Genomic DNA, 21,106 nt, shown 5'->3' on the forward strand with positions numbered 1-21,106 from the left:
AGGAATTTTTTGAAAAAATGTGCAGCAGCCTGCACTACTTAAAACAAAATGAAAATTGATTTGGCGGTATGACGCAGTGAACAACCCTGAGCTGGAGACAACCAGGCTATGGCTGCTCACAGACTACAGGGCGAGCTGCAGTCACACGGAGACCGTGCAGACAGCCGTAAACGGCGCTGCAAGGCCCAAAAACCCTCCTCTACGTTATCCTATGTAGTGTTTTTCCACAAATTAGCTGGAGACGGGTGGAAAGACACTAATAGGAATTTTTTGAAAAAATGTGCAGCAGCCTGCACTACTTAAAACAAAATGAAAATTGATTTGGCGGTATGACGCAGTGAACAACCCTGAGCTGGAGACAACCAGGCTATGGCTGCTCACAGACTACAGGGCGAGCTGCAATCACACGGAGACCGTGCAGACAGCCGTAAACGGCGCTGCAAGGCCCAAAAACCCTCCTCTACGTTATCCTATGTAGTGTTTTTCCACAAATTAGCTGGAGACGGGTGGAAAGACACTAATAGGATTTTTTTGAATAAATTAGCAGCAGACTACACTACTTGGAAAAAAAAAAAAAAAAAAAAGAACAGTATGAGGCAATGAACCACCCTCCCTGAACTGAATACAACCAGCTATGGATGGCCTATGGCTGCACTCAGACTAGAGAGTGGGCTGCACTCACACACACACACACACACACACACACACACACACACATAAACCTGTGAAAACAGCGCTACAAGGCAAAAGCAAGGTGAATAGTAGGTGAACACAGCAGTTGCTAAATTAGCCTTTGGAAAGCACAAAGAAGCAAATCGCTATCTCTAAACTGTCCCTCAGTCAGCAAACAGCGTCCTGTCACTAACTGAATTCACAGCAGAGTGATCGCAAAATGGCGCCAGCGACTTTTAAACTGCATCATGACATCATTTCAGCAGCCAATCACAGCCTTGCCAGTAGTTTCATGCCCTCCATGCTAAACAGGATGTGCCCACACTTGGAATCATTCTCATTGGCTGAATTTCTGCATTTTGAATCTTGGAACTTCCGATTCCGGTATCCGATACGCGGCAAGTATCGGAATCCCGGTATCGGAATTCCGATACCGCAAGTATCGGCCGATACCCGATACTTGCGGTATCGGAATGCTCAACACTAGCAGTGAGGGAAAGGTATCGCCCCTGTCCATGTTGACTGGTCCACGCATCGGTGGTGAGGTGGACCTTGCTACTGACGGCGTTCAGTAGCGCGTGTTTTATGTGTCCCTCCACATGCTTGTGCATGGCAGGGACGGCTTGCCTGCTGAAATTAAAGCGGCTGGGCACATTGTACTGTGGGACTGCCAATGACATCAAGTCACGGAAGCTGTCAGTCTCCACCAGCCTGAATGACAGCATTTCCAGTGACAGAAGTTTGGCAATGCCTGCAGTCAGAGCCTGTGCTCGTGGGTGGTTTGACGAGAAAGGCCGCCTTTTCTCCCATGCCTGTACTACCGATGGCTGTACACTGGGCTGGGAGTGTGTGGATGACTGGGAAAGTGGTGCTGCGGGTGGAATTACAGCGGGTCTATGGACAACAGGGCCAGAGGTTCTTCCACGGCGATCCTGGGAGGAAGCCGAACCAGCTGCGTGTGAGCTGGAGGAAGAGGCAACACGAGCTGAAGAGGTGGTAGCTGCCGCTGTTGGTTGGCCTAGCTCTTCAGTGTGTCTTTCTAACTCCGCCGCGTGCCTGGTGCGCACATGTTTCCACATGTTGGAGGTATTGAGGTTGCTGACATTTCGACCTCTTTTGACTTTGTGATGACACACCTTGCATTTGACATAGCAAATGTCATCTGCAACTGTGTCAAAAAAGGCCCAGGCACTGCAAGTCTTGGGAGCGCCCTTTTTGGCTTTTGGAAGATACATGCTCCTAACGGGTGCCAAAGCGGAGGCTGCAGGATCCGCAGTCTTCCCCCTCCCTCTCCCTCTTTGGGCCGTACGGGGAATCTCTTCCTCAGAGCTGCTCCCACCACCTTCCTGTCCCTCACGCCAAGATGGGTCAAGGACCTCATCATCTACACTACCCTCTGCCCCCAACTGCTCCTCCTGGGTAGTCTCAGCAGCAGAGCACGCACCAGTAAGTGGCACCTGAGTGTCATCATCAGCGGATGCGGCCTGCGATGTGGTGACCGGAGGCACTGGCCCACCCGCCTCTTCAGAGGAAGAGAGAAAAAGCTGTTGGGCATCACTGCACCCTGCCTCTTCTTCCATTTCTCCAGTGCTGCTTGGCTGGCCCCCTGTTTCCAAGCCAAGAGATTCAGAGAACAGAAGTAGAGACGGCTCCTGTCCTGGGCTCTCTGTCTGCCTGGGCATTTTGGCAGGTGGTGAAGAGACAGATGGCTGCTCTCCAGTGCTCTGTGTCTGAGAGGATGTGGCACTAATTGAAGTTGATGCATTAGCTGCCATCCATCCAACAACGGCTTCAAATTTGGTCTTCACGCAGCAGCGGTGTACGGCGCTCTGCGACAAAGCTGCGCATGAAAGACTGTTCCCTGGTGAAAGTGGGTGCTGATGTGTCACCGGTGCCCGCAGCAGGCACAGAATCCCCACGTCCTCTCCCTGCTCCGCGCCCACGCCCACGTGCCTTACTCACTGCCTTCTTCATCTTGGTTGACTGATAAAGATAAGCAGAAAAGTACTAACGGCTTTGTGTGCTTATTCCTGAACAACTCCTAACAGGTATAAGAAACACTAATTTTCTAAAGTGTGGACTAGACTTTAATATGAGCTAATGTGGCCTACACAAATGTAAAGTGGTGTCACTGGTGTGTTTGGTGAACTTTATTATTTATTTATTTTTTGGGGGCTGAACTGACAACAGAGAGAGCTGCAGTCACACGGAGACCGTGCAGACAGCCGTAAACGGCGCTGCAAGGCCCAAAAACCTTCCTCTACGTTATCCTATGTAGTGTTTTTCCACAAGTTAGCTGGAGACGGGTGGAAAGACACTAATAGGAATTTTTTGAAAAAATGTGCAGCAGCCTGCACTACTTAAAACAAAATGAAAATTGATTTTGCGGTATGACGCAGTGAAGAACCCTGAGCTGGAGACAACCAGGCTATGGCTGCTCACAGACTACAGGGCGAGCTGCAGTCACACGGAGACCGTGCAGACAGCCGTAAACGGCGCTGCAAGGCCCAAAAACCCTCCTCTACGTTATCCTATGTAGTGTTTTTCCACAAGTTAGCTGGAGACGGGTGGAAAGACACTAATAGGATTTTTTGGAAAAAATTAGCAGCAGACTACACTACTTGGAAAAAAAAAAAAAAAAAAAAAGAACAGTATGAGGCAATGAACCACCCTCCCTGAACTGAATACAACCAGCTATGGATGGCCTATGGCTGCACTCAGACTAGAGAGTGGGCTGCACTCACACACACACACACACACACACACACACACACACACACACACACACACACACATAAACCTGTGAAAACAGTGCTACAAGGCAAAAGCAAGGTGATTAGTAGGTGAACACAGCGGTTGCTAAATTAGCCTTTGAAAAGCACAAAGAAGCAAATCGCTATCTCTAAACTGGCCCTCAGTCAGCAAACAGCGTCCTGTCACTAACTGAATTCACAACAGAGTGAGCGCAAAATGGCACCAGCGACTTTTAAACTGCATCATGACATCATTTCAGCAGCCAATCACAGCCTTGTCAGTAGTTTCAGGCCCTCCATGCTGAACAGGATGTGCCAACACACTTGGAATCATTCTCATTGGCTGATTTCGTACAAAGTTGTGCAGTTTGAATCCTGGGAACTTCCGATTCCGGTATCCGATACGCGGCAAGTATCGGATCTCGGTATCGGAATTCCGATACCGCTAAGTATCGGCCGATATCCGATACTTGCGGTATCGGAATGCTCAACACTAGTGTTGAGCGATACCGTCCGATACTTGAAAGTATCGGTATCGGAAAGTATCGGCCGATACCGGCAAAGTATCGGATCCAATCCGATACCGATACCCGATACCAATACAAGTCAATGGGACTCATGTATCGGACGGTATCCCTGATGGTTCCCAGGGTCTGAAGGAGAGGAAACTCTCCTTCAGGCCCTGGGAACCATATTAATGTGTAAAAGAAAGAATTAAAATAAAAAATATTGATATACTCACCTCTCCGACGCAGCCTGCACCTTACCGAGGGAAGCGGCAGCGTTCTTTGTTTAAAATTCGCGCTTTTCTTTCCTTTACGTGAAGTCCCGGCTTGTGATTGGTCGCGTGCCGCCCATGTGGCCGGGACGCAACCAATCACAGCAAGCCGTGACGTAATTTCAGGTCCTTCAGGATTTTAAAATTACATCCCGGCTTGTGATTGGTTGCTTCGCGGTCAACCGGTCACAAGCCGGGAGGCTGGACACGCGCGCATTTTAAAATGTGCGCTTGTCCAACCTCCCGTGACGTCCCGGCTTGTGATTGGTTGCTTCGCGGTCAACCAATCACAAGCCGGGAGGCGAATGCGCGCGTGTCCAGCCTCCCGGCTTGTGATTGGTTGATCGCGACGCAACCAATCACAAGCCGGGACGTCACGGGAGGCTGGACAAGCACGCATTTTAAAATGCGCGCGTGTCCAGCCTCCCGTGACGTCACGGCTTGTGATTGGTTGCGTCGCCCATGTGACTGCGACGCAACCAATCACAAAGCCGGGACGCAATTTTAAAATCCTTAAGGACCTGAAATTACGTCACGGCTTGCTGTGATTGGTTGCGTCGCCCATGTAACTGCGACGCAACCAATCACAAAGCCGGGACTTCACGTAAGGAAAGAAAAGTGCGAATTTTAAACAAAGAACGCTGCCACTTCCCTCGGTAAGGTGCAGGCTGCGTCGGAGAGGTGAGTATAGCAATATTTTTTATTTTAATTCTTTCTTTTACACATTTTTACATTAATGTTGTTTCGATACCGATACCCGATACCACAAAAGTATCGGATCTCGGTATCGGAATTCCGATACCCGCAAGTATCGGCCGATACCCGATACTTGCGGTATCGGAATGCTCAACACTACTCAACACTAGTGCTGAACAATAAAGTCCACAACAAATGGACTGCAAAAGGACAAGCAAGGACTTATCTTTGCTGAACTGGACAGAGTGTCAGGGAAATCCAAAAGAGCAGTGGCTCCAAGCAGGAACAATTGACAACTGGCATTGATTGAAGGCTAAGGGCAGACTAATATAGCCGAGCCAGAAAGACGATCAGTGGAAGCAGCTGCTAATGCTAAATCCAAGAAGCAGCTATACCACTCAAAACCACAGGAGGGAGCCCAAGAGCAGAACTCACAAAAGTGCTACTCACAAGCACCGGAGGGAGCCCAAGAGCGGAATTCACAACACTAGCCCATTTTGGCTCCCACTGAAGAGCTGGAGGAAGGTGAGTATCCGTGCTCCTTTCATTCTGGTGCTGTGTGGCAGCCATTGTTGCTGTGGCTTTGTGCTGGTGGGGCAGTGTGGTTTGGAGTCATGGCGGCTCAGTCTCACAGCATGGGTGCTGTGGGGCAAAAGGCTGTCCGCCCTTCTGGTGCATTGCCGATGTGGTGGTGGTCGCCGCATGGCTCCGCTCCGTTAGGGCGGTAGGACCCAATATGAGGTTTGCCGTGACGTGGCAGTGAGCTTCATACAGTCTGATTAGAATGTTAAACTGAAGACCTCATATTCAGTTGTATAAATATTTGCCTAGCGGCTTTAGATCAACTTATGACTTTTGGAAGTGCGGTTCATGTTTTTTTTTTTCCTTTTTGTGCAAAGCACACTATAGAGTCTGCTTATGGGGGAGCATTACATCACAGAGACTGCTAATGTGGGTGCATTATACTACAGTGGGTGGCTATGAGGGTGCATTACTTTATAGAGTCTGCCTATTGGGGCACGTTACACTAAAGAGGCTGCCTATAGGGAAGCATTATACTATAGAGGCTGCCTATGGGGGGACATTACACTATATAGGCTACCAATTGGGGATCGATACACTCCAGAGGCTGCCTATAGATCAACAAAACACTATAAAGGCTGCCTATGGGGGAGCATAACATTATGCAGGCTGCCTATGGGGGAGCATTACACTATAGAGACTGCTTATGGAGGAGCATTACACTATAGAGGCTGCCTGTGGGGGAATGTTACACTACAGAGGCTGCCTATAGGGGTGCATTTCATTCTAGAGGCTGCCTATGGGGGAGCATTGTATTCTAGAGGCTGCCTATGGGGGAACATTACACTGTAGAGGCTGCCTATGGGGGAGAATTACACTACAGAGGCTGCCAATTGGGGAGCATTACACTATGGAGACTTTTTATGGAGGAGTATAATGCTATATACACTTCCTATGGAGGAGCATTACACTATAGAGGCTACTTGTGGGGGAACATTGCACTATAGAGGCTGCCTATAGGCGTGCATTGTATTCAAGAGGCTGTCTATGGGGGTGCATTACACTAAAGAGGGAGAACTATGGGAGAACATTACACCGTGATTAACTAATGTGGATAGTGACAGACAGCTGCACCTGCTCGGCTGTCGGACCTCGAAACCCGCAGCCACCGCTGCCAGACCTCGAAACGCACCACCGCAGCTGTCGGACATTGAAACGCACCACCACTGTTGTCGGACATCGAAACGCACCGGCTCAGCTGTCGGACCTCGAAAAGCACCTCCACGGCTGTCGGACCTCAAAACGCACTGCTGTGGCTCTCTGACCTCAAAACGCGCCGCCGCAGCTGCCTGACCTCAAAACGCAACGCCTCGGCTGCCAGACCTCGAGACGCTCCGTCGCGGCTTTCATACCTAAAAAATGCGCCATCGAGGCAACTTTAGCTCAAAATTCAGCTCTGCAGCTGTCAGACATGGAAACACATCTGCTCAGCTGTCGGACCTCAAAACGAACCACTGCTGCTGTCAGACCTCCAAACACACCGCCGCGGCTGTCGGAGCAAGAAATGTGCCTTTGCAGCTATCGGACTTCAAAACACGCCGCTGCAGCTGAGTGACTTTGAAAGTCACCGCCCTGGCTGCTAGACCTCGAAATGCACCGCTGCGGCAGACAGACCTCGAAATGCGCTGCTGCGGCTGCCGGTTCTTGAAACACCCCACTGCGGCTTTCAGAACTCAAAATGCACCATTGCTGCTGTTGGACCTCAAAAAGCATCACTGCGGCAGTGGGACCTCGAAATACGCCACAACGGCTCCTTGACCTCTAAACGCTCCTCAGGGGCTGTCGGAACTCGAAATGCACGTCCATGGCTGTCGGACCTCAAAACGTGCTGACGCAGCTGACGTCCCTCAAAGCGCGCACCTGAGGCTGCTTTAGCTTGAAATGCAGCTCGATGGCTGTCGGACCTCAAAATGCACCTGCTCAGCTGTCGGACCTCGAAGCACACCTCCACTGATATCGGTTCTCGAAATGCGCCACCGCGGCTGCCAGACCTCGAAACCCACTGCCGCTGCTGTCGGACCTCGAAACTCACCTCCGCTGATGATGAAACCTCGAAAAGCGCCGCAACAGCTGTCGGACCTCGAAACGCACATCTGCGGCTACCGGACCTCGAAACACGCTGCGGTGGCTGCCAAAACGCAAAACAAACCGCTGCGGCTGTCGGAGCTAGAAACACGCCTTTGCAGCTGTCGGAGTTCAAAACGCACCGCTGCGGCTGAGGGACTTTGAAACGCACCACCCTTGCTGCTAGACCTCAAAATGCAGAGCCGCGGCAAACAAATCTCAAAATGCACCATTGCTGCTGTCAGACCTCAAAACGCACCACCACTGCTGCTGGACCTCGAAACGCACCACAGAGGTTGTCGGACCTCGAATCGCGCCACCAAGGCTGCTTTAGCTCGAAGCACAGCTCTGCAGCTGTCAGACCTCGAAACGCGCGGCCGAGACTGCTTTAGCTCAAAAGGCAGCTCTGCAGCTGTCGGACCTCAAATCGCACCTGCTCAGCTGTTGGACTTCGAAACGCAGCTCCACGGCCGTCGGACCTCGAAAGGCGACTTTGCAGCTACCTTAGCTTGAAACGTGCTGCCGCACCTCAAAACTCACTGCTTCAGCTGTCTTACCTCAAAACGCGCTGTTGCTGATGTCGGACCTCGAAATGCACCTCAGTGGCTGTAGGACCTCAAAATGTGACTACCAGACCTCTAAATGTGCCCACAGCTGTCGAACCTCGAAACACACCGCTCCGAAACCTTAGAGAGTGCGGCCCTGACGCTTGAGCGTGTACACCATGTCCATGGCGCTGACGGTCTCCCGCTTGGCGTGCTCGGTATATACAGTACACTGCTCTGTATACTGTACACACTGCTCTATATACTGTACACACTGCACTATATACTGAACACTGCTCTATATACTGTAGACACTGCTCTATACATTGCACACACTGCTCTATATACTGTACACTGCTGTATATACTGTATACTCTGTTCTATATACTGTACACTGGACTACATACTGCACACACTGCTCTATACTGTACACACTGCTTTATACTGTACACTGCTGTATATACTGTATACTCTCCTCTATATACTGTACACACCGCTCTATACTGTACACTGCTCTATATACTGTACACTGTTCTATATACTGTACACACTGCTCTATAAACTGTACACTGCTGCATATACTGTATACCCTATTCTACATACTGTACACACCGCTCTATATTGTACACTGCTGTATATACTGTACACACTCCTCTATTATCAGTGACACTTACACTGCTGATCTGGGCTGTGCAGATGTGATGTGTTGCACTATATATACTATATACAGCTGTGCTCTGTGTAGACGCTGGATTTTGTGTCTCCGCTTTTCTCCCAATATTCCCCTTTTGCACAATAGTGGGGGTCACATAAATCCGTTAATATTTCACAGTTTCCTCCCCGGAGAGTCGCACTGTGCAGCTGTCGCTTTATCAGAGCTCTTCCCTCCATTACAGGCCGCAGCGGTCACAGCTTCACACGGGGTAAGACACGATATCAGGCAGGTGATTGCAATCAGCCCCCGATGTGGATCATCTACTGATGTGGAACACGTGTCCCCCCAATACTCTGCACATACGGGGTACAGAGATATCACAGGTCAGGGAGGGGGCAGTCAGCGGAGGCCGTCGCCTGTGTTATCCTTCTGGGCTCTCAGCAGCTCCAGCTCGTCCCCACATCGTACAATCAGCTTCCTGTACGATAGACATTGGAGTAAAGATCCCTGTGATGGTGACAAGAGCCGGGAATAGGAGGAACGAGCTCCCGCAGCAGATTTATCTCCCCGGATACACAGCGATGTGCAGATCGGGAGGACGGCGGCGATGATCCCGGGATTTCCTCTCCGCTCTTTCCCGACTTCTCTGTTAGTGACGGCTACAAACGGTTGGTGGAGATGGAGCAGGAGAAGCGATGGAGGAAGCGCGCTCTGCTGTCCGGTGTTAGCCGGTAAAGGGCTTTTCTCCCGGGCAGGGAAGCACAAGGGGAGAGCGGAGCTTCACTCGGACTCAGCTGGGAGGAGGCGGGGCCTGTGTCCACTATCAGCCAATAGATGCTCAGGACCGTGCAGCTCAGCAGCCAATCAGTGCGCAGTAAGCCTGTACATATAACAGGCGCCTCCAGCTCCGGCCTCAGTATTTTCCTTCCTATCAGGAGAGATTTTCGTTTTGTTTCCGCAGCACATGATGGCAGAGACTGCGCCAGCCGCCGCTCCCCCTCCCGCAGAACCGGCCGCCAAATCTCAGAAACAGCCGAAGAAATCCGCCGCCAAGAAAAGCCATAAACCCTCCGGACCCAGCGTCTCCGAGCTGATCGTGAAAGCCGTGTCCGCCTCCAAGGAGCGCAGCGGGGTGTCTCTGGCCGCCCTGAAGAAGGCTCTGTCTGGCGGAGGATACGATGTAGAGAAGAACAACAGCCGCCTGAAGCTGGCCGTCAAGTCTCTGGTCACCAAGGGCGCCCTCCTCCAGGTGAAGGGCAGCGGCGCCTCCGGATCCTTCAAGCTGAACAAGAAACAGGAGACGAAGGAGAAAGTGGCCAAGAAGAAGTCAGCAGCTGCGGCCAAGCCCAAGAAACCCGCTGCTGCCAAGAAAGCCGCCAAATCTCCGAAGAAGCTAAAGAAGGCCCCGACCACGGCCAAGAAGAGCCCGAAAAAGGCCAAGAAGCCCGCAGCAGCTGCCAAGAAAGCGGCCAAGAGCCCCAAGAAGCCGAAAGCCGCCCCCAAGCCCAAGAAGGCGACGAAGAGTCCGGCTAAGAAGGTGGCCAAACCCAAAGCTGCCAAGAGTCCGGCTAAGAAGGCTGCGAAAGCCAAGAAGCCCGCGGCTAAAAAATAAGCGGAGCCGCCCTGTCCTCGTACCCCAAAGGCTCTTATCAGAGCCACCACCTCCTCCCCTCAGAGCTGTATGATCAGTGCCACCACCACCTCCCCTCAGAGCTGTATGCTCAGTGCCACCACCTCCCCGCAGAGCTGTATGATCAGAGCCACCACCTCCCCGCAGAGCTGTATGATCAGATCTCGTACGTCTAATGTTTTTAATATACCTGATAGTGGGCGCAGTCTCAGGATGGGGGGGACGGGTGTGATCTGATGATAATGCGGGAGCTGCACTGTACAGCGCTATACACGGAGACATTCAACGCAGATACATCAGGTGGTCCAGCAGCGGCAAATGAGTGTGACCTGAAGAAACGCATCATGGAAGAGGCGGGGACTTCAGGGGGGCGAGATTACTGTTCTGGAAGCGGAGCACATCAACCCTTGTTGGCCTCTTTTTTTTTCATGAAAGAACCAATGGAGTGCAGGGGGCGTGTTTCCCAGAGACCAATGAGGACGCGCACGGGAGCATAAATACCCTGCTCCCGCCGCTGCGCTTATCACATCTGTTCTATACAGAGCTATGGCCAGAACTAAGCAGACCGCCCGTAAATCCACCGGAGGGAAAGCTCCCCGCAAGCAGCTGGCCACTAAGGCCGCCAGGAAGAGCGCTCCCGCCACTGGTGGAGTGAAGAAGCCTCATCGTTACCGCCCGGGAACAGTCGCTCTCCGTGAGATCCGCCGCTATCAGAAATCCACCGAGCTGCTGATCCGTAAACTTCCCTTCCAGCGCCTGGTGAGAGAGATCGCCCAGGACTTCAAGACCGATCTGCGCTTCCAGAGCTCGGCCGTGATGGCCCTGCAGGAGGCCAGCGAGGCTTATCTGGTGGGGCTGTTCGAGGACACCAACCTGTGCGCCATCCACGCCAAGAGGGTCACCATCATGCCCAAAGACATCCAGCTGGCCCGCCGGATCCGTGGGGAGAGAGCTTAGATCTGTCCTCCACACCTGACTGTAGCACAAAGGCTCTTCAGAGCCACCAAATCCTCCCACAAATGAGCCGAGTCCTGAACGGTCCCTTTTCTGCGCGTATTCTCCATATACGGAGCGCGGTCGCAACCGGTAATAGACGGCGGCTGCTGTTTCCGATATTGTAGGTGATCCGCGATATTCCAGTGACCGCTCCGCCCCTTCTCTATTCTCACCTAGTCCAAGTGTGCGACATCTATTACATAACTGACGTTTTATAAGGACAGGGTAAAGTGTGTACAGAGCACAGCCCGGGTCTGTGGCGGTGGAGGCGCGGTTTCTGTACAGCAGGGGTAAATGGGGTCCTAGTGCCGCCTCTGCAGTCTTGCGGCTTTAGGTTGTTCTCTTGTTCTGATCGGAGATCTCTGCGTTTAGTTTCTATTAATAACCTCATTTGTCCCCCAGATCGGTGATGGCGCCTTTATGTGAATCTATTCTGCTTGACACTGATCGGAGCAGATCCCTCCCCCCATCGCTACAGATCACATTTGTGGTGGGTGGTTATATAATTATCGTGTATTTCAGTTTTCCCATCTTCTCTGTAGCTGGAGCCGCCGGGGGTCTGGTTACATGCAGCTCCCTGCTCTGCAGTGACAGGTAATGGCCGCCAGTCCGGCACCACAGTGACTGCCGGGGATCAGATGAGTTTTCTGTAGATCATTGTCCCTAAAATTCATTTTTTTTAATTCTATTTTCTAACTTTTGACAAACTACAATGAAAGGAAAAATCAAAATAACCAACAGATCTAGCAGCGGCGCCGAGATGAGAAGAATGGAGAAGCGGGAAAATAAGAGGACAATAAGCGGGAAATTCAAAATCGCCAACCGTTCTGTGCTCAACCAATCAGAGACGAAAGGGAGGAGCTTTACTGCTAATTTAGTACTAGACATCTCGCCCTGGAAGCGCGTCATCTCTGCAGTTCTCTCTCTGGTCCATCCTCCTCCATATAAAGGAGGAGTCTGTGCGGCTCCGGCATCAGTTTTTGCTCACTGTAGAAGATGTCTGGTCGCGGCAAAGGAGGAAAAGGTCTCGGGAAGGGCGGCGCCAAGCGGCACAGGAAGGTGCTCCGTGATAACATCCAGGGCATCACCAAGCCTGCCATCCGCCGTCTAGCTCGCAGAGGAGGCGTCAAGCGCATCTCCGGCCTCATCTATGAGGAGACTCGCGGTGTCCTGAAAGTCTTCCTGGAGAACGTGATCCGTGACGCCGTCACCTACACCGAGCACGCCAAGAGGAAGACCGTCACCGCCATGGACGTGGTGTACGCGCTCAAGCGCCAGGGCCGCACTCTCTACGGCTTCGGAGGTTAATTGTGTTCTCTTCTGTCCTGACAACCCAAAGGCTCTTTTCAGAGCCGCCCACATCTTCTATGAGAGGCTGCACCTGACTGCTGGGGTCTGATGGTCACTGCTTGTGTGACTGCCAGTGCAGGCTTTATACCCTGTACATTAAGACGTTCTGTCTGTTCCTTCTGGAGATGGTTGTTGCTGTTCTAATGATCGAGGACAGATATATACCTGGAGTGTATGGGGGATATATCCGCACTGGGCCGTTCATAGTAATTTGTGCACAGTTCTACCATATTCTGCTGATACTACGGAGCAGAAATCCAAGTCCTGGTGTTGAGTAGAGATTCTGACACCTTGTATCTTCCTGCTCAGATCCGTGTGGGTTGTAGGAGGGCTGCGAACAGTGAAAGGGAATGTGGCTGGATTGATGAATGGACTCGGAGTGTAGACTCCTATGTGACCGCGTCCTGATCACTAGACTCTGGTATGGATGACGGCCTCTGAGATAAACATAGATCCCATATACACGAATGTTATAGAATAGGTCGTGTCCGCAAACTATAAGCAGCTCTGGTGCTGAGGCCGCATGTTTTCGGGCACATGTCAGTTGATTTCTTTTATTAAGTGGCTGAAAGAGGAGCCTCCTGCTGCTTCTAACGCTGCTGAATCTATACATGCAGATTATTGCAGAAGATGCCTATACTGCGCCGACAGTGACTAACCCCCGGCATCCATTACTCGGAGAACCGAGAACCAAAACAAGAGGCAGTCTGCTAGAAGTTCCATCTGTTGGGAATGTTAGGACATAACTTACTAGCAGCCGCACTGAAGGTTACAGGATAACCCGGCTTCCCCACTAATGCTGGTGGGAGAGTTTCCCGTCATCTACTGTATTAGCCGCACACTCTGGACCATTTGTGCACAGTTTGGACTTCACAGCGAGAAGGATTTCACAAGCCTTTAATGCCACTGGCCGTTCAGAGTCACAAAGACAAGTCAATAAGGCCTGGAAAAGCCCGACTCGTTCACAGGTAACCAGAGCGTCTGAGATGGAACCTGAGCTTCTGCTAGATGGCAGGACTATAGTGTAAGGGCACGTTAGGGATGGCCCCATCTCCAATGTTTGGGACATATAGGAATCTGCCAAGTCCATTGCGTTCACCTTCACCTCCCAATCCAATTCCCTGCACGTCGTCTCCAGAATCTGGGACAGCACGGTGTCCGAGTCTTGGAGATTTGCATGTCACCGTTCCATAGTCAATTAGTAAACACTTTCACCACCGCCCTCCTGGGGAAACCTTCCGTGCCATGACATAGAATGTCCATTAGATGGGGCACCAGATCCTGTTGGGAGGACACAATTAATGATTATTAAATTTCCATAGCATATCATCCCGCACCACAGCGGAGACACTTTAGGGAAGACAGAGGCGGGTTATCACCACTTCTGTCTTCTCCTTTGCAACATATTGAAGTATCGCCAATGCTGATGGGTATAATGGACCCAGCGATCACTTGGCTGGATGTGGAAACGTGCAGAGGAAAAACTATAATGATGAAAGGGATTACAGCAGCACCGAGCGCAGATGGCAGTGCCTAGAAAATCTAGTACACCAGCCTCATTCTGGAGAGGTGCTGACATGAAGGATTGATCATCTCTCTCTGAGAGAGAGAAATAGAAAGAGAGAGAAAGAAAGAGAGAGAACGAGATAAAGAAAGAGACAAGGAGAGAGAGAAAAAGAAAGAGAGAGAAGAAAGAGTGAGAGAGAAAGAAATGAAGAAAGTAAGAGAGATAGAGATAGATAGAAAGAGAGAAAGGAGAGAGAAAGATTAAAAGAGAGGAGAGAAAAAGAGAAAAACGAGGATAATGAAAGGGATTACAGCAGCACCCCAAGTGCAGATGGCGGTGCCTAGAAAAACTAGTAGATCAGCCTCATTCTGGAGAGGTGCTGACATGAAGGATTGATCATCTCTCCCTGAGAGAGAGAGAGAGAGAAAGACAGAGAGAAAGACAGAGAGAAAGAGAGACAGAGAAAGAGAGGTAAAGAGAGATAGAGCGAAAGAGAGATAGAGCGAAAGAGAGAGAGAAGAGAAGGAGAGAGAAAGAGAGGAGAGACTGCTCTATACTGTACACACTGCTCTATATACTGTACACACTGCTGTATATACTGTACATACTGCTCTATATAATGTGTACATTGCTCTATATACTGTACACACTGCTGTATATACTGTACTTTCAGCCCTATATACTGTACATACTGCTCTATATAATGTATAAACGTCTCTATATACTCAGCTCTATATATTGTACACACTGCTGTATATACTGTACACTGCTCTATATACTGTACACTCTGCTCTATATACTGCATACACTGCTCTATATACTGTACATACTGCTCTATATAATGTATAAACTTCTCTATATACTCAGCTCTATATATCGTACACACTGCTGTATATACTGCATACACTGCTCTATATGCTGTACATACTACTCTATATACTGTACACTGCTGTATATACTGTACACTCTCCTCTATTATCAGTGACACTTATTACACTGCTGATCTGGGCTGTGCAGATGTGATGTGTTGCACTATATATACTATATACAAATACAGCTGTGCTCTGTGTAGACGCTGGATTTTGCGTCTCCGCTTTTCTCCCGATATTCCCCTTTTGCACAATAGTGGGGGTCACATAAATCCGTTAATAGTTCACAGTTTCCTCCCCGGAGAGTCGCACTGTGAAGCTGTCGCCTTATCAGAGCTCTTCCCTCCATTACAGGCCGCAGCGGTCACAGCTTCACACGGGGTAAGACACGATATCAGGCAGGTGATTGCAGTGAGCCCCCGATGTGGATCATCTACTGATGTGGAACACGTGTCCCCCCAATACTCTGCACATACGGGGTACAGTGATATCACAGGTCAGGGAGGGGGCAGTCAGCGGAGGCCGTCGCCTGTGTTACCCTTCTGGGCTCTCAGCAGCTCCAGCTCGTCCCCACATCGTACAATCAGCTTCCTGTACGATAGACATTGGAGTAAAGATCCCTGTGATGGTGACAAGAGCCGGGAATAGGAGGAACGAGCTCCCGCAGCAGATTTATCTCCCCGGATACACAGCGATGTGCAGATCGGGAGGACGTCGGCGATGATCCCGGGATTTCCTCTCCGCTCTTTCCCGACTTCTCTGTTAGTGACGGCTACAAACGGTCGGTGGAGATGTTGGAGCAGGAGAAGCGATGGAGGAAGCGCGCTCTGCTGTCCGGTGTTAGCCGGTAAAGGGCTTTTCTCCCGGGCAGGGAAGCACAAGGGGAGAGCGGAGCTTCACTCGGACTCAGCTGGGATGAGGCGGGGCCTGTGTCTAGTGTCAGCCAATAGATGCTCAGGACGGTGCAGCTCAGCAGCCAATCAGTGCGCAGTAAGCCTGTACATATACAGGCGCCTCCAGCTCCGGCCTCAGTGTTTTCCTTCCTATCAGAAGAAATTTTCGTTTTGTTTCCGCAGCACATGATGGCAGAGACCGCGCCAGCCGCCGCTCCCCCTCCCGCAGAACCGGCCGCCAAATCCAAGAAGCAGCCGAAGAAATCCGCCGCCAAGAAAAGCCATAAACCCTCCGGCCCCAGCGTCTCCGAGCTGATCGTGAAAGCCGTGTCCGCCTCCAAGGAGCGCAGCGGGGTGTCTCTGGCCGCCCTGAAGAAGGCTCTGTCTGCCGGAGGATACGATGTAGAGAAGAACAACAGCCGCCTGAAGCTGGCCGTCAAGTCTCTGGTCACCAAGGGCGCCCTCCTCCAGGTGAAGGGCAGCGGCGCCTCCGGGTCCTTCAAGCTGAACAAGAAACAGGAGACGAAGGAGAAAGTGGCCAAGAAGAAGTCAGCAGCTGCGGCCAAGCCCAAGAAACCCGCTGCTGCCAAGAAAGCCGCCAAATCTCCGAAGAAGCTAAAGAAGGCTCCGACCGCGGCCAAGAAGAGCCCGAAAAAGGCCAAGAAGCCCGCAGCAGCTGCCAAGGAAGCGGCCAAGAGCCCCAAGAAGCCGAAAGCCGCTCCTAAGCCCAAGAAGGCGACGAAGAGTCCGGCTAAGAAGGCGGCCAAACCCAAAGCTGCCAAGAGTCCGGCTAAGAAGGCTGCGAAAGCCAAGAAGCCAGCGGCTAAGAAATAAGCGGAGCTGCTCCTGTACTTATACCACAAAGGCTCTTATCAGTGCCACCACCTCCTCCCCTCAGAGCTGTATGATCAGTGCCACCACCTCCTCCCCTCAGAGCTGTATGATCAGTGCCACCACCTCCCCGCAGAGCTGTATGATAAGTGCCACCACCTCCTCCCCTCAGAGCTGTATGATCAGTGCCACCACCTCCTCCCCTCAGAACTGTATGATCAGTGCCACCACCTCCTCCCCTCAGCTGTATAATTGCCGGCACCTCCCCGCAGAGCTTTATGATCAGTGCCACCACCTCTTCCCCTCAGAACTGTATGATCAGTGCCACCACCTCCTCCCCTCAGCTGTATGATAATTGCCAGCACCTCCCCGCAGAGCTGTATGATCAGTGCCACCAACTCCTTCCCTCAGAGCTGTATGATCAGTGCCACCACGTCCTTCCCGCAGAGCTGTATGATCAGTGTCACCACCTCCCCGCAGAGCTGTATGATCAGTGCCACCACCTCCCCTCAGAGCTGTATGATCAGTGCCACCACCTCCCCTCAGAGCTGTATGATCAGTGCCACCACCTCCCCTCAGCTGTATGATCAGTGCCACCACCTCCTCCCCGCAGAGCTGTATGATAAGTGCCACCACCTCCCCCCCGCAGAGCTGTATGATCAGTGCCACCACCTCCTCCCCGCAGAGCTGTATGATAAGTGCCACCACCTCCTCCCCGCAGAGCTGTATGATCAGTGCCACCACCTCCTTCCCTCAGAGCTGTATGATCAGTGCCACCACCTCCTCCCCGCAGAGCTGTATGATCAGTGCCACCACCTCCCCGCAGAGCTGTATGATCAGTGCCTACAGGTGACAATTCTGTGTCATTAATGGAGGGAAGGGGCCGATGTGCAGCAGAGATCACGACACTTGCATCATCCTAATCAGTTATCACCACATGTAACCCTCATCTCAGTAATAAGGGTGTGAGGTTATTACTCCGATGTGAGAGTTGAAGCCTCAGTGACTGATTATAGAGGAGCCACTGTACAGCTCCGGGCACTGGGAATCTAGAACCGGAGCTTCCGCTGTATTAGCCGCCTGGAGATTTGATGCGACCCTGTGTTTCAGAGCAGCAAGTAATATCTGAAGTGTGAGTCAGGCTGAACCTTCTCTGTGCAGTGATTGGTCGCGGACATCACACGTTATTGGCTGCTCACCTTCTACAAAATAACCAATGGTATGCAGGGGGCGTGTCCACATGGAGCGAGACTAGGAGCAGAGGAGTATAAATATCCCGCTCTCTCCGCTCCTCTCATCACTTCTGTTCTCTTCTATACAGAGCTATGGCCAGAACCAAGCAGACCGCCCGTAAATCCACCGGAGGGAAAGCTCCCCGCAAGCAGCTGGCCACTAAGGCCGCCAGGAAGAGCGCTCCGGCCACTGGTGGAGTGAAGAAGCCCCATCGTTACCGCCCGGGAACAGTCGCTCTCCGTGAGATCCGCCGCTATCAGAAATCCACCGAGCTGCTGATCCGTAAACTTCCCTTCCAGCGACTGGTGAGAGAGATCGCCCAGGACTTCAAGACTGATCTGCGCTTCCAAAGCTCGGCCGTGATGGCCCTGCAGGAGGCCAGCGAGGCTTATCTGGTGGGGCTGTTTGAGGACACCAACCTGTGCGCCATCCACGCCAAGAGGGTCACCATCATGCCCAAAGACATCCAGCTGGCCCGCCGGATCCGTGGGGAGAGAGCTTAGATCTGTTCTCAAGACCTGACTGTACCACAAAGGCTCTTTTCAGAGCCACCAAATCCTCCCTCCAGACGAGCTCATTCCTAACCTCCGCCACACAGGGCTGATCCTGAATGCATCATGTATCCGGACTAGTTGTTCATTTCTCTGCAGGAGTTTGCAGCAGTTCTATAGTCGTTTTGCCTAGATAAAATCAATCAGCGTTTTAGAGACTCCTCATCCCCTTATAAGTTCTCTCTAAACTGCTGGACCTCGTTTCCTTATATTCCCGGCACTCCGGTGTGATGGAGTCACTATGGAAAGAGGGAAAGTTATGTTCCTTGTATTTTTGAAAGCGGATACTTCTCCCTTGATACTTCTCCCTTGATACTGAAAACCTATCTAGACTAAGTAGAAGGAAAAAGGTAAAACGTCATCTCACCCAAAAGTAGAAAGGGACACGAGACACTGAATCATTTAGTGGGGGACAGATCCAGCTCCAGGCATCCCATAAAAACGTATTTATTAGTAAGTCAGAACCGCGTCTGCCTAGTGTAAGTGTACATCCCCTGTGACTCCTTATGCAGTTTGTGAGTTTTTTTGTATTATTTCCAAATACGTTTTTCTGTGATCCCTGGACCTGGATATATATCTACCTATTAGACTCCTGTATGGAACGTAAGTGACCAGTGATCGCAGGACACAAACACATTTCCGATATCTGTCCGTCCGGAAACTAAAGAAAAAAAACGGACACCAGTGCTGCAAGGCTGCAGTGTTAACCACTGAGCCACGGCGCCGCTCAACAATACTTAACTCCCTCTTTGTCTGCTCTGTATATACTGTACACTGCTCAATATAATGTACACGCTGCTGTATATGCTGTACACACTGTTGTATATACTGTACACACTGCTGCATATAATGTAAACTGCTCAATATAATGTACACACTGCTGTATATGCTGTACACACTGTTGTATATACTGTACACACTGCTCTATATACTATACACACTGCTGTATATAATGTACACACTGCTCTATATACTGTACACACTGCTGTATATAATGTACACACTGCTCTATATACTGTACACACTGCTCTATATACTGTACACACTGCTGTATATAATGTACACACTGCTCTATATAATGTACACACTGCTGTATATACTGTACACACTGCTGCATATAATGTAAACTGCTCAATATAATGTACACTGCTGTATATAATGTACACACTGTTGTATATACTGTACACACTGCTGCATATAATGTACACTGCTCAATATAATGTACACTGCTGTATATACTGTACACACTGCTGTATATACTGTACACTGCTCTATATACTGTACACTGCTTTATATACTGTATACTGCTGTATATACTGTACACTGCTCTATACACTGTACACTGCTGTATATACTGTACACACTGCTGTATATACTGTACACTGCTCTATATACTGTACACTGCTTTATATACTGTATACTGCTGTATATACTGTACACTGCACTGTACACTGCTGTATATACTGTACACTTTCCTCTATTATCAGTGACACTTATTACACTGCTGATCTGGGCAGTACAGATGTGATGTGCACTATATATACTATATACAGCTGTGCTCTCTGTGTAGATGCTGGATTTTGTGTCTCCGCTTTTCTCCCTCCCCCCATCGCTACAGATCACATTTGTGGTGGGTGGGTCGTTATGTAATTATCGTGTATTTGAGTTCTCCTATGTTCTCTGGGGCTGGAGACGCCGGGGGTCTGGTTACATGCAGCTCCCTGCTCTGAGGGACCGGTAATGGCCGCCAATCCGGCACCACAGTGACTGCCGGGGATCAGATGAGTTTTCTGTAGATCATTGTCCCTAAAATACATTTTTGTATTCTACTTTCTAACAAGCTGGAAAATAGCAGCAGGAACTACAATGAAAGCGCAAATCAAAATAACCAACAGATCTAGCAGCAGCGCCGAGGTGAGAAGAATGGAGAAGCGGGAAAATAAGAGGACAATAAGTGGGAAATTCAAAATCGCCAACCGTTCTGTGCTCAACCAATCAGAGACGAAAGGGAGGGGCTAACTGCAAATTTAGTACTAGAAATCTCGCTCCGGAAACGCGTCATCTCTGCGGTTCTCGCTCCGGTCCGCTCACTCGCTATATAAAGGAAGGACTCTGCGCTGCTCAGTCATCGTGTTCTGCTGACTACGTGGAAGATGTCTGGTCGCGGTAAAGGAGGAAAAGGTCTCGGGAAGGGCGGCGCCAAGCGGCACAGGAAGGTGCTCCGTGATAACATCCAGGGCATCACCAAGCCTGCCATCCGCCGTCTAGCTCGCAGAGGAGGCGTCAAGCGCATCTCCGGCCTCATCTATGAGGAGACTCGCGGTGTCCTGAAAGTCTTCCTGGAGAACGTGATCCGTGACGCCGTCACCTACACCGAGCACGCCAAGAGGAAGACCGTCACCGCCATGGACGTGGTGTACGCGCTCAAGCGCCAGGGCCGCACTCTCTACGGCTTCGGAGGTTAATTGTGTTCTCTGCTCCATGCTCACACCCCAAAGGCT

General features: G+C 50.8%; 4 protein-coding genes across 4 annotated transcripts; all 4 read left to right on the forward strand.

Moving 5' to 3' along the window:
- Positions 1-9,682: 9,682 nt before the first annotated feature.
- Positions 9,683-10,357, forward strand: LOC143784884 (histone H1.10-like). The gene has a single exon (XM_077273510.1). The coding sequence runs from the start codon at positions 9,710-9,712 to the stop codon at positions 10,355-10,357; it is 648 nt and encodes a 215-aa protein (XP_077129625.1). The 5' UTR covers positions 9,683-9,709.
- Positions 10,358-10,921: 564 nt separating this feature from the next.
- LOC143786190 (histone H3) lies at positions 10,922-11,332 on the forward strand. The gene has a single exon (XM_077275479.1). It carries the CDS (start codon positions 10,922-10,924, stop codon positions 11,330-11,332), a length of 411 nt encoding a protein of 136 aa, XP_077131594.1.
- Positions 11,333-16,143: 4,811 nt separating this feature from the next.
- Positions 16,144-16,846, forward strand: LOC143784885 (histone H1.5-like). The gene has a single exon (XM_077273512.1). It carries the CDS (start codon positions 16,177-16,179, stop codon positions 16,822-16,824), a length of 648 nt encoding a protein of 215 aa, XP_077129627.1. The 5' UTR covers positions 16,144-16,176; the 3' UTR covers positions 16,825-16,846.
- Positions 16,847-18,146: 1,300 nt separating this feature from the next.
- LOC143786191 (histone H3) lies at positions 18,147-18,557 on the forward strand. Its single transcript, XM_077275480.1, has one exon. The coding sequence runs from the start codon at positions 18,147-18,149 to the stop codon at positions 18,555-18,557; it is 411 nt and encodes a 136-aa protein (XP_077131595.1).
- Positions 18,558-21,106: the final 2,549 nt, after the last annotated feature.

Source organism: Ranitomeya variabilis, chromosome 7, assembly GCF_051348905.1.
Source record: "Ranitomeya variabilis isolate aRanVar5 chromosome 7, aRanVar5.hap1, whole genome shotgun sequence".
Taxonomy (NCBI): domain Eukaryota; kingdom Metazoa; phylum Chordata; class Amphibia; order Anura; family Dendrobatidae; genus Ranitomeya; species Ranitomeya variabilis.